General features: G+C 40.4%; 1 protein-coding gene across 2 annotated transcripts; it reads left to right on the top strand.

Annotated features, from left to right (window-relative positions):
- Positions 1-1,631: 1,631 nt before the first annotated feature.
- LOC104967461 (olfactomedin-like protein 3B) lies at positions 1,632-11,853 on the top strand. 2 transcript variants are annotated; one of them, XM_010796922.1, is made up of 3 exons: positions 1,632-1,743; positions 6,498-6,813; positions 9,177-11,853. In XM_010796922.1, the coding sequence occupies exons 1-3, from the start codon at positions 1,660-1,662 to the stop codon at positions 9,959-9,961; spliced, it is 1,185 nt and encodes a 394-aa protein (XP_010795224.1). In that variant the 5' UTR covers positions 1,632-1,659; the 3' UTR covers positions 9,962-11,853. The 2 variants fall into 2 exon arrangements, with proteins under 2 accessions (XP_010795224.1, XP_010795223.1); XM_010796921.1 differs by lacking the exon at positions 1,632-1,743 and adding an exon at positions 3,229-3,457.
- Positions 11,854-13,643: the final 1,790 nt, after the last annotated feature.

Here is a 13,643-nt window from a genome sequence, read left to right as displayed (position 1 = left end):
AGACTAACTAGAGAAATTAGTAGACTAACTAGGAGAAATTAGTAGACTAACTAGGAGAAATGAGTAGACTAACTAGGAGAAATTAGTAGACTAACCAGGAGAAATGAGTAGACTAACTAGAGAAATTAGTAGACTAACTAGGAGAAATGAGTAGACTAACTAGGAGAAATTAGTAGACTAACTAGGAGAAATTAGTAGACTAACTAGAGAAAGGAGTAGACTAACTAGAGAAGTTAGTAGACTAACTAGGAGAAATTAGTAGACTAATTGGAGAAATTAGTAGACTAACTAGAGAAATTAGTAGACTAACTAGAGAAATTAGTAGACTAACTAGGAGAAATTAGTAGACTAACTAGGAGAAATTAGTAGACTAACTAGGAGAAATTAGTAGACTTACTAGGAGAAATGAGTAGACTAACTAGAGAAATTAGTAGACTAACTAGAGAAATGAGTAGACTAACTAGAGAAATGAGTAGACTAACTAGGAGAAATTAGTAGACTTACTAGGAGAAATGAGTAGACTAACTAGAGAAATGAGTAGACTAACTAGAGAAATGAGTAGACTAACTAGTAGAAATTAGTAGACTAACTAGGAGAAATGAGTAGACTAACTAGAGAAATTAGTAGACTAACTAGGAGAAATTAGTAGACTAACTAGAGAAATGAGTAGACTAACTAGGAGAAATTAGTAGACTAACTAGGAGAAATGAGTAGACTAACTAGAGAAATGAGTAGACTAACTAGGAGAAATGAGTAGACTAACTAGAGCAATGAGTAGACTAACTAGGAGAAATTAGTAGACTAACTAGAGAAATTAGTAGACTAACTAGGAGAAATGAGTAGACTAACTAGGATAAATGAGTAGACAAACTAGGAGAAATTAGTAGACTAACTACTGTAGGAGAAATTAGTAGACTAACTAGAGAAATTAGTAGACTAACTAGGAGAAATGAGTAGACTAACTAGGAGAAAGGAGTAGACTAACTAGGAGAAATGAGTAGACTAACTAGGAGAAATTAGTAGACTAACTAGAGAAATTAGTAGACTAACTAGAGAAATTAGTAGACTAACTACTGTAGGAGAAATTAGTAGACTAACTAGTAGAAATTAGTAGACTAACTAGGAGAAATGAGTAGACTAACTACTGTAGGAGAAATGAGTAGACTAACTAGAGAAATGAGTAGACTAACTAGGAGAAATTAATGGAGTTACTCAGACGTCTCTAAACCGCCCCGGTGTGAGAGGTCAGGCGTTGTCAGTCAGTGTGATGATGCCTGTGTAATCAAACGCTCACGCAGCGAGGATAATCTACAGTACACCCTGTTTGCTCACATCACAGAAACCAATCTCCTTCCAGGCTGTAACGAAGCGTTATTAGCTGTCACTGTGAGAGAGGGGCTATATGTTGGAAACCAGTAAAGCAGATCAATCGAGAGTGAAGCCTGCAAATGTTTTACCTGCAGTTTGGTAAAGTTTTATTTCATATCTTGATGTTATCACCTGCAAAACTACTTTTGTTGAAAGACTTTCTGGACTTATTTCGCCTTTTATTACTCCCTGTGGTTTTGTTCTGTTATCATCATGATGATCTTTGTTATGTGTGTGTGTGTTGTATTGACCTTTTTAGTGACAAAGAAGGCTCTCTGGCTCTGGAAGAAAATGAGAGACTTTCGATTAGTGAGGATCCCTGCAGCCAATTACACAGAGCCACCGGAAAAGGCTCACCAGAGAGAGGGAGATGGGGTGAAAGCACATTGTACACAACTACTGTATACAAACACACATGCCCTATTTTTGTCCTTTCACAGCCAGATCGTCAAAGTTTAAATGTTGCTACAATATCTGCAAACTGTTCCCTGGAGTTGGACTTGCGTGTCATAACTTCACGACTCCCGATACGTGCGATGGACTCATTACTACTTATTACAAATAAGTCAAACCGTCGGTAAAACCCTGATCTGTTCCTGCCTGCTCGATTGTCTGCATTAAATATCTTTTTCCCTCCAAGTCTGAACATTTAAAGGTCCCCTATCATACTGTTTTTCATCAATTTATTATAGGTCTCAGATATATACAGAACATGTCTCTGAAGTGTTTGGCTCCAAACACCAAGCAGATCAATGCAGCATTACCCATAATCCCCTATGTTTCAAAAGTGCTGATTCTCTGTCTGTTACTTTGATGAAAATAGGAGCCCCTCCCACGCCCCTCTGAGAGACATTTGGNNNTTGATGTAGAAGAGACATGAAGAAGAGGGGACACATGTTGATGTAGAAGAGACATGAAGAAGAGGGGACACATGTTGATGTAGAAAAGACATGAAAAAGTGGATTTTGCACAATAGGTGGCCTTTAAGCCATTGGGAAGTGGCTTAAACTGGCATTCTTTCAAATTTTCAGCAGGCGGTGACACTGGTTGCACTGATAACTCTGATTGTGTTGAAGACTATGAGAACATTATACATTTTCCAACTTAATTCTTTACCTCAGAAAACATTCCCGTGATGAGTTTGTGGTCTTAATCCTTAGTTTCAAGTCTTTTTCAACACAGCTTGAGGTTCACTTTGAAAATCACCGATAGACGATTAACAACAGTGAGTGGCTTTGTGAGTTTCTAGATGTATTGTTCTGTGTGGATGCTTTCCTTATTTTTCATACTTACACTATTTACAAAGTGTTTTCAGCTCATGAAAGTAGTAATAAATTGGTCTCCTAAAGATTTTTCGTTAACCATTTGGTTCCAAAAAACGAAGATGGCGTTGGCTGAAATGCCAAAGTACAGGCTTCAAAGCGTGACCCCACAAACCAACGGGTGACATCATTGTGGCTTCATCTTTTATACAGTTTATAAAACAGGCGGCGTATTCATTTCCTTACAGTATCTGCGCTGTGGCTCCGTTCTACCCATTTCCCAGATGACTAATAGCCTGCCGTTATTAACTAAATGAAATATAAACTCAACAGAGATTTCTAATTGTCTTCTGTCTGCACTTTAATCCCGTCTCACATGTCTGAGACAGTGTGTACAACATGTGCAACAAACACTGAGTTGTGTGCAGCACATTCACTTTCCCTGGACAGAGTGGTTAGAGGCACAAGGCTCCTCCCCGAGAGTTTGTGAAAACATTCCAGCAAAGTGAGAGCGGTCAAAGAATTGGAAAGTCTCAGAGCGGCCTCTCACTTTCTCTGTATCCTCCTCACCTCTTTGCACATGTACAGTAGTTGCTCTGTGTACAAAGAGGTTGTAGGTTGTGTACATCTCTGAATCTGGGAGGAGGAAAACTTGAAGAAGCATCTCAAATCTTGAAGGACAAAGAAAGTAATCTGTCCCCATTGATCGGTTCACAATGAAGCCGGTGTTTCTCCTCTTTGTTTCCACTTTCTGGACTTTAACCGGAGCTCAGTATTACTACCAGGGCCTGATGGATTACCTGGATAACAGGTTGTTGGCTATTGAGGTAAGAAGCAATTCCAATTTAAATTATAATTGATCAATGTTCTGTTGTTTTCCATCAGTTGACCGAATCGTCTTGACTGCCAAGTAGGTTTTCACATACATAGATTTCTCCCTTGGTATTCCACATTGTCCGAAAGAAGATCAGGGAAATGCTAAATGCACAAAATAAAATTGAAAAAACCTCATTTAAAATAATCAAAAACAAGTATATGTGTTTTAAAAATGAGAATATTCAGCAAAAAAGATTGACTAGGGGAGTCAGAGATATTAAGTATGAAATTATGAGCTGTTAAATAGTGTTAAGATGAGATGTACTTTATTGATCCCAAATTGGGAAATGTTTGCGTTGCCATTGTACAAAAGTAGAAATTAAAAGAGTAATAATAAACAATTCTTAACTCGTGTGGCGCAGTGGGCTAGTGTGTTGGTGTTGGGATCAGGGGGTCACAGGTTCAAACCCCACTGCAGTCAGCATGTCGTTGTGTCCCTGAGACACTTCACCCCAAATTGCTCCTGTGGGGATTGCCCACTGTATTGAGTATGTAAGTCCCTTTGGATAGAAACGTCTAACAAGTGACATGTAATGTAATGTTGACTCTAAACATCTCAAAATAGAATAAAACAGCATTAAAAAGTAGAAAATATACAAGTTGAACGTCAAGATAAACATCTATAAACTCTAACAATAAAACACGATTGAAGTGCCGGTGCAATGTCTTAGGTATCAAATAGAAATACAAGTGGATCGTTTTGCTTTCTCACTTTTATGTAAATTGAATGTCTTGAAACCCAATGAATGCAATCCCTGCACAGTGCATTGACTCTGCATGGGCCACTGAAGCAGTATCAGTGGATGCAACATGCAGTTTCTATCCAACAACGTTACAATTTCTTCAGCATCTTAACACAATGACACATCAGTAATGAGTACACACTCAGGTTTTGCTGCCATGCTGGGCAACATCCCACTATCCTAATAGAAAGGAAGTGTTCTGCAAAGGTCGAAGGAAGTGCCGCTGGGATTGGAAGGAATCAAATTACTAGAATTGTGTTTGAAAGGCAGGTTGTGAGACAGCAATGTTTGCAAAGGGAGGATTGTTGTTGGCTTGTGAACTAAAATGCAAGAGTATTACATTTGTGCTTGCCTCTGTGAGTAACTTGAGTTTATTTCTCATTTAAATAATTGTTGTAATGTATTCTCTCTGAGTATATTTTTAGAGTCTGAGTCTTATTTTCATCCTCGGTGTGGCTCCAAAGAAAATGACAAAGTTGAATCTGTAATCTGCGTGAAATGAAGTGTATTTACAGCAAACTACTGCTGTCTTCGCCCTCCTGTGACTTTCCTCCAGTCTCAATTCCAATATGCTGCTTCAACTTCTGCATGGATATGAACACAGCAATTCATCAAGCTGTTTTTTATTGAATTCCCATTTCCATTTGACCTCAGGCTCACAGTAAGCAAGGCAGAACATGAAACTGTGGCGGAGGAGACGGTGGAGAAGCCTGTCACTCTGACCGTGTCAATCACTGCACCGAGAAACTGTATTCGTGTTGGTGATGTAAGATTGCTTTGATTGAAATGGGAGCGTTGTAATTCCCAAGATACGTTCTGGTCTGCAGAAAGACTGTGTGTTCCAATACCCATACTATAGTGTTAACTATGTTACTGTAGAAAAATAAGTAGTATATCCCAACACATAGTATGAGGAATACAGCATTTAACACATATTAGAATGTCCTCCTGCATCACATTTTGAATTATGAACAACGTTATTAACCTTGTAAAAGCATTTTAAATTAGTATTTTGAAATGCGGGTCTGTGTTCACACTAGCAGCTCTTTGAGGCTTAACGATGAGCTGAATGCTAATGTGGTGATTTTATTGTCCACCTGGTGTATTTGAGTCCACTTTTAGCTTTAATTTGGTCCCCCCCCACAACTGTTAAAGGTCACCTATTATGCAAAATACACGTTTTCATGTCTCTTCTACATCAACATCTGTCCCCTCTTTGGAAAGAGACTCTGAAAGCTTCAGGAAAAAAGATTCTCTCTCTTTTCGTCCTCCTGATCCATTTCTATAAAAACCTGTCTGAAAATGAGCTGATCAGATTTTGGCCACTTTATGATGTCATAACGATGTTTTGGCTTGTGTAACCATTAGCCAATCAGCAACCAAGGTACCCTCCCCCCCCCCTTATCACCTGAATCTCCTCTAGAGCACCATTGTGTTCTTTTTAACCAAATCTCTCTCAGAGGGGCGTGGGGAGGGGCTCCTTATTTTCATCTAAAGTAACAGACAGAGAATCAGCACTTTTGAAACAGGGCTGAAACAGAGGGGATTATGGGTAATGCTGCATTGATCTGTTTGGTATTTGGAGCCAAACACTTCAGAGACATGTTTTGTATATATCTATGAGACCTATAATCTATTGATGAAAAACAGTATATTAGGGGACCTTTAAGGGATATATCTGCTAGCTTTGGTACTGTACATGAGCTGCCTTAGCTAAGCTACATGTTCCTCACTTTTCCTGTAGCACCACCATGATGTTTACTGAATTACCTCGATAAAGACTTAACTAAATGTACTCACACTTAAGAATGGACTCATGAGGACTTGAAATAACTTAAATGTTTCCCGGACTTTACATATTGTGGAATTATGATGTTTAAATTGTTCGGCCTATTTTGTTTCATTCTTTGAATAATAACCAAATACTTGCAAAACCTTTGACATATATCAACTTCAGCTGTACTTTGTGTTAAGCGTTAAATTGCAAATGTTAGCATGCTAGCACGCTAATCGAAGATAGTGAACATGGTACCCAAAACCTGTTTAACCTCACCATGTTAGCATTGTTATTGTGACTATGTTAGCATGCTGACATTAGCATTGAGATCAAAGCACTACCGAACAACACCACAGTTAGCATCCCGTAAGCTTTTTGTTTTGTTGTTGGTCAATTGTTGGGTTATAAAAAGGACCAAATAAAAACCTACATTTATTCTAACGCTTGTTTCTTCTGCCTATGTGTGAATAGGATCATATGCAGTTATGGCATGACCAATCCCGCCGTTACCACACAGAGCTGCTGGATTTTAAAAAGAGAACCGCTGAAGCCATGGATGGGCTGAGGAACGATCACGGCACCATTTTGGAGGATCTGACAGGAGCTGGAGTCCGAGTAGACCGGGTGGAACGAGAGATGGACTTCGTAGAAACCCAGACTTCCCCTCGGGCCTGTGCGAATAAAGCAGACAAGGTGGTGGAGCAGGAAGCCTGGGGGCTGCAGGAGAGCAGAGGGGAGGAGGAGGAGGAGGGGGGAGACTGGGAGGAGCTGCAGTCCAGAGTCTCTGGTGAGCTGCAGAGAAGTACATGCTCACTTCAGACAAGCGTTCTCTGCAGGGCGGCTGCGTTTGATGTTTCATTTTCATTCATGACGGAGCCCCGGCACAGTTAGAACCTTAAGGAATATACACAGGTTGTTTGTTCTATGCTTAATTTTAGCATTTCACATCACACCATGATCAAAACCACCCCTTGTGCAGAGAAAGTGTCTTGGAAAAGCCTCTGGAAAACGAGAAACAAACACAGTGCTGTTACAAGTCATTTAACGGAGGGCTTGGAGTCATGTTTTCCAGTAGACATATGGCTTGATGCAACTCATTTATTTCTGCAGAGCTACTCCCCTGCCTTGCGCTGTTCCGGCACAGCATTCGTCTTCATAATCTCCTGATCCCGAGGCGTGCTGCCATGAACAGTGCTGTATATAACTGCTGCAATGACTCATTTACTCAGAATAATACAGGGACTTAAAACCCCTTTTGTGAAATTGTGAAACCCCACTTTTAAATCTATGAAACGCATCAGATTTATATCTGAAGATTACACTGAATGGGCACATTAAGCAAAAGATCCATATTTTTCAAATGGATCCAAAAGCTAAATACCTGAGGAAGGTTCATAACATTTCTTTGGTACCATTAAAACACTCAAATGAGAACAAATATTGATTTCTTTATTAGTCACGCTGCCTTACTAAGACAATCGATGACACATAAATTCAAGAATTATTTATTATTAACATGTTCTGCCCTCAATTAATTTATAATGCCGATCATGCCCTACTTATTAAAGGAGCTTTCTATCATCCAGATGTTTAAATACAAAGCGGATGATGCGGAGAAAAGGCTGCTGTATGAGTTTCTCTGTGCAAAAAATCTCCGCAGACAGGAAGCTGCCCCGAGGTCAGCTGCTCGACTCTCCGAGCTCATGTTCGCTCAGCACACAGTGAGCCATTGTAAATGTTTGTTAAGTGACCCAAAATGAACCTCAACGCATTGTAGGAACCCATTTTAGATTTGTGAGCACAATGCTAATTTAGCTCCAGGACACATAATGGGGGGCATCCTTTATCCGTGTGTTTGTATTAATCTTCCTCCTACAGAGAACATCTTCATGTGTGCTTCATTCATGTTTCCTCTCATTATTCTTCCAATTTCCCCCTGACTGCTTCGGATTTGTCTTCATTTGGAGAGCCGGATATTGACTGCTGCAGGCTGTTTGATGTTTTCTAAATGTTACGTTGCACAAATACACATTTCAGCGGAGATGTGGCACTTGGCTGAAAACTGCTAATGGAACTAATTGTGCCAGCTGGGAAATACAATTTAAAAAATCAGAATTCAATTATTATAATCATGTTAATGTCACACCTGTGAAACCTTTTTAATTAGGGTTGTGTAGTTTTCATTGTAGATAGACGTGTAATCTGAGGAGCAGCATCTGGTGCTGTCTAAAGTTATTTCCTCTTAAGAGGCTTTAAAGCCTGTAATGTTTATATAATATAAAATATTCATGAATGTATAAACAACATCTATTATTAAAGACTGTATAAAAGAAGTTGACATAGTCACTGTTGCGGCCCTGATTGGTTTGTCGACTCGCCATCGTGTTGGTGCCATATTGGTTTTTAGCTGTTGCAATGTTGGGCTTTTGGGAATTTTAGATGAATTTAGCTACTGTTTGTTTGTTCCTGTGAATTAATGTTCGACAGCAACAAAAAACATTATAAATTGGCCTTGGCAGGGAAGGCTCATGGGTATTGCAGCACATTGATCCGCCCCTGCCAAAAGGACGGATGAAACATAATTTCTCAAACCACACCACATGGGATTGTTATTGATCAAGGAGAGTCGAGTGTATAATGCACGGCCCAACAGTGGGAATTATGTGCCATATCACCTATTTCTCCAAAAGCCTGTTATTTCAAAACAAATGCTCTGAAAATACCCTCTCTCTCTCATACAAACAAACAAAGAGCATACATGGCTGACTATTATTCAGAATCAAGGCTACACATTGATGACGGCGTAGGTTTAACACGCCCTACTTTGCTTTTTTGGTTAGTACCTGTTGATTGCATTGGTTGGTTTAAGGATAAGGAGTTAGATTATGGTTATGGGGAAGGTAAGAATATCAGGGTAAGCCAATCAAAATGCAGATTAGAGTGTTTTTTTTTACAATGATCCTTCAGTTTAATGTCCATTTGCTTTCCAGATAATGGACTTTTGGACAAATGGGCTTTCTGTCCTTTTTCTGACTATTGGCTTAACTATTGTAAAGTATCATTAAGGGATATTGTTTAACAAGGAAAGCTTGGCAGGCGAACCACATTACAGAAACATGACCTCTCTCTTTGTGTTTCCTCCCACGGCAGACTGTGTGGAGATCATCTCTGGCATCAGATCAGTGAAGATCCTAAAGAGAGTGGGCAGTCCCAAGGGCATGTGGACCAGAGACCCAAGGTCGTCCAAGGTCTACGTTTTCAACGGGACTTCGGGAGACACCATCCATCAGTTCGACTCTGTTCGAGATTTCTCCCGCTCTCCTGACGCCATCGGCAGCCGACAGATACGTCTTCCCTCTGATTGGACCAGCCCTGGCAGCGCTGTATATAACGGATATCTGTACTACGTAGAGCAGGAGGAGGATATGGACGTTCAGGTGGTCAAATATGACCTGATGAGCGGCTCGGTGACAGATATCGCCATGTTCCCCGTCGAGAGCCAAGCCAGCGTTTACAGCCTCAACCCTGAGATCGTAGCGGACCTCGCAGCAGACGATGAAGGCCTCTGGCTTCTGTACGCCATGAGTGACAGTGAACCTAACATCAACCTCGCGAAGATGGACCCCACCACGCTCGATATAGAACAGATCTGGGACACCCGGTGCCCACGGGAGAACGCAGAGGCGGCGTTTGTCGTCTGTGGGACGGTCTACGTCGTTTACAACACTCGTCTGGCGAGCCGGTCGAGAATCCAGTGCCTGTTTGACGTCAACGACATGGTGGTCAGCGAGGAGGCTCCCCTTATATACTTCCCCAGGAGATACGGAGCCCACGCCAGTTTGAAATACAACCCCGAGGAGAAGCAGCTCTACGGCTGGGACGACGGCTACCAAATCATTTACAGACTGACCATGAAGAGGAAGCTCCTGGTGTGACGGCGGGGGAGGGGCGTCGTGTTCTCAAAGGCTACGATTAAGAGAAGCAGCAGTAAATTGAAATATGGAAAAAGTCTTTCAGTATAGCCGGCAGACTCTTCATTCACGGTGGATTTATTACACCCTTAACATCACACAATTTCAAGCTAGCCTTTGAACTATTATTTATTCATTTGAGTCTTTCTTCTCGTCTCAAACAAACATGGAAATGCCATTCAGTTTATTAGAGGATGGCAAGTCTTTCTACTCTGTGATGTTTTGTGTCCTCCCCTCAATTAATTTGACCAAATCTCATTTAATTTGAACCCATTCCTGCTTGTTAAGCCACTGGCTATGTTGTCTTATTTCCACAAAATTCACAGCACGCAGCCTGTTTTTGCATAAGTATTTTAATCAAAGAAAAGAAAGTAATCTCACAGAACTGATAACACATCACACCCCATGGAAGAAAAATGACAAAACACAATTTTTCTGCTGTTGATTTCCATACTTATTGAAACCAAATAAGGACAATTTGTGGCTGAAAGACTGTCTGCTATTTCATTTTTACTTCATTACACCCTTGGTCACTCATATTAAGAGTCTTGATTGTAATCAAGATGCTCATTTTAGACGTTTGTCTCAACTAACAACTCTCCGTGTCGATCCCTAGAACATTTTCTCAAACATTTCTATTATTACAAATACAAAATGTTCAATAAAAAATTGGAAATTCAGTTCTATCATAATAGTTGGATGGGATTACAAGATCATATCAAGAAACATTACAATATGAGGCAAAGCTAGAGGGTCTTGAAACTGAGGCAATTGATTTAACAGGTTTCTACTATGAAAAACACCACATTTTCAGAGAAATATATGACCATCATAAATCACATGTTTTTAAAAGAAAAAAAGGATTATTCAACCACTTGTTTCAACACTGAAATAAGATATTACAAATCTATCAATAATGCCATTAGAGGGGGAATTTCACCTTTAAAACGACGTGAGAGCAAACTGTCACATTAGTGGAGGGGTGTCGATGCTATGATGGATGACGTCAAGCACGGACAATAATGAACCGACTCATTCTCGCTGTAACAAGTGCCAATTAGAGAAATGCCACTGCTCTGTAGACGCTGACCTGTCCGCCAACCAGCTGCCCCCACGCTTTCCTCACTCAAACACACACACACAAACACACACACACAGCGAGCTACAAAACGGCTCTCTCAGGGTACCCATGAAGGAAATGGCTAAACCAGATCTGTCTGCTGGGTGCATCTGCTCGTGTCTTCATGTCTGGCCCCCGGAGTTTAGCAAACTCTGTGATATATAGCGTGTTCAATGTACAGGAGTTTGAGCAATAGTCTCACTTGTCGTCAGTTTGCTAAACGAGACACCAGACTCGATCTCAGCCACAGCCAGGAACCCTGTTACGTTTCAGATTTAAGGCCCTGTCTGCTGCTTATGAGATAATACGGATGCTATTCAGTATATAGTCACCTATTCAGAAAGACATGTTCTGTACAGACCGTACAAAATGTAATCTTTGAATGCTTTCTGGCAGCTATCACACCGATTCCGGGGCTTAACGTTTCCCACCCTGATTGTACTGATGCTATTTGTGCTTACCAATAACAGCAATACAGAACAACAACTAGGAGGTAAACTGGAGGACTAAAATATACCCAATGATTGTGTTATATGGATATAAATCTATCCATGATGTAATCTTTTTAATTTAAAGCAATAGATGTATTTCCGTTACAATACTACAATCTGACTCAAACTATAGTTATTGTAAAGTATGGTTGCTGACAAGGGCAAACACGTTACAATAGGCGCGTTCACACCGCAGTACTTTTCCCACAAAGGTTCATCAGAACTTAGTTCATGAGAACTCTTTAGTTCTCATGAACTAAGTACAGATCGCGTTCACACCGGAATAAGTCCCTGGGGGAGGATTAGGCAAATTAAGAAATGAAGCCGCTGACGTCACTTCTTCTTCTTCTGCGTTGGGTTTACTGGCAGGACGCAAACAACTTCACGGCGTATACTGCCACCCCAAGTCCCCCGGCCGGAAGTCCCCCGAGTAAATCGCCAGAACACCGACACCTCCTCATCTCTACCGCTCCCATGTTTTCTTTTGTGTTGCCATAAATTAGTAGCTCTGCGTTTCTGCGCTGTGCTAATGCTAATGCTAATAATGCTAATGCGAGGATAATAAAATGGCGGCTTCACAAAACTTTTTTTTTTACAGGGCGTGGTTTGCAATCCGCTCAGCCAATCAGACATAAGAACCTTTTTCTCCCACGAAAGTCCCTGCTCTCTAGCAGGGACGGAAAAGGGGATAAAAAAGGTTCTCATGAACTAATTTTAGTTCCGGCTCTTTTTGGTGTGAACGTGACATTTCGGAACTATATCGGTACTAAAGTGGGAAAATATTGCGGTGTGAACGCGCCTAATGGCCAAAAACACGCTGCAGTTACAGAAACACGCAAGAAGCTAAAAAAATTACGGAAACGGGGACACTAAAAAGTGACACACACAGCTGGGACCAGAGCGCTTGTTGTTGACGTTCGGGGATTATAAAGTTGGTCAACTGTCACTGATGGTAGAGTTTGTCTGTTTCATAATCTCAGGTGTTTTGTCATAATATATAATTTGAAATGACTAGATTAGCTAAATTAGCTAGCTAGTTGCAGATCTGCAATAATATCGGAAGGGCTCATCCGATCACATTGTTAACATTTGCTGATAAAACGTACATTTAACGTTATTTTCCAACAACGGTCACAGTTGGCTAACTTCATAATCGCCAAATGTCAAAAAGCGCTCCGGTCCCAGCTACTGTATGAGCGTCACTTTTTAGTGTCTCTGTTTCTGTTTTGAGCTTCTTGCAGCATTTTGTTAGTTGCAGCGCTTCGTTAATGCGCATGGTTCGTTAAGTTGGTGAATGCTTTCTTTATGTTGTGCATGTGTTGACAAGTTGGTGAAGATGTTTAATTTACATGTGTTTTGGCACTTATGTGTTTTTTTATTTGCATTGCTTTTGAAAATGCAGCACGCTTTTCCTTATTGAAGTGTTTTGGGCCGTTGTAAGATGGTTGCCCGTCAGCCACCGTACGTATTAAAGAGAAAAAATAATATCTAGGGATTTATTAAAGGAATAAACTGGTGCAGCCAATGACAGCGGTGCTGCAGTAATCTTTCCTAAATAAGATCAAATATCTTCAAAGATAATCGATTTACCACATGCTGCAGATCAAGCATCTGGATGTCGAATTCAAACACACGTTCTCCTTGAACGACAGTATGATTAATGGCACGAAAAACATCAAGAAATGTGCATGTTTCTAAGTTCAAAAGACGAATATGTTCACCATTTTTTATGTTTTCTCAATCATCACAACCAACAAAGCTACATATATTCAAATGTTATTTTTAAATACGCTTTACGTATATTTATATCTTCTCTGGTTTTGCTGCTTAGAATAACAAAACATACATACAGGAAACGGCGGACGGCTGTACATGAAAATATACACAATCACCAAAACCTGTTCAGGAAAAAAAGAACAGGAGGAGACGAAGAAGTGCTTTTGAACAGTGAGTGTCTGAAGGAAAACATGAGCGGTTGAGTTTTCATCTGGAAGAAGAAGAAGGTGAGATCGCTCAAAAGCAAACATCGAACAGA

Source organism: Notothenia coriiceps, unplaced genomic scaffold (genome assembly GCF_000735185.1).
Source record: "Notothenia coriiceps isolate Sejong01 unplaced genomic scaffold, NC01 NC01_scaffold00037332, whole genome shotgun sequence".
NCBI lineage: Eukaryota > Metazoa > Chordata > Actinopteri > Perciformes > Nototheniidae > Notothenia > Notothenia coriiceps.
Note: the sequence above shows the minus strand (reverse complement) of the source record. Positions and strands in the feature narration are given on the sequence as shown.

Excerpts from the sequence above, each read along its gene's own strand:
- LOC104967461 (XM_010796921.1), top strand. The coding sequence starts at position 3,347 with ATGAAGCCGGTGTTTCTCCTCTTTGTTTCCACTTTCTGGACTTTAACC. Across the intron at positions 3,458-6,497 it reads ACAGGTTGTTGGCTATTGAG|GATCATATGCAGTTATGGCA; the intron begins GTAAGAAGCAAT and ends ATGTGTGAATAG. Across the intron at positions 6,814-9,176 it reads GCTGCAGTCCAGAGTCTCTG|ACTGTGTGGAGATCATCTCT; the intron begins GTGAGCTGCAGA and ends CTCCCACGGCAG.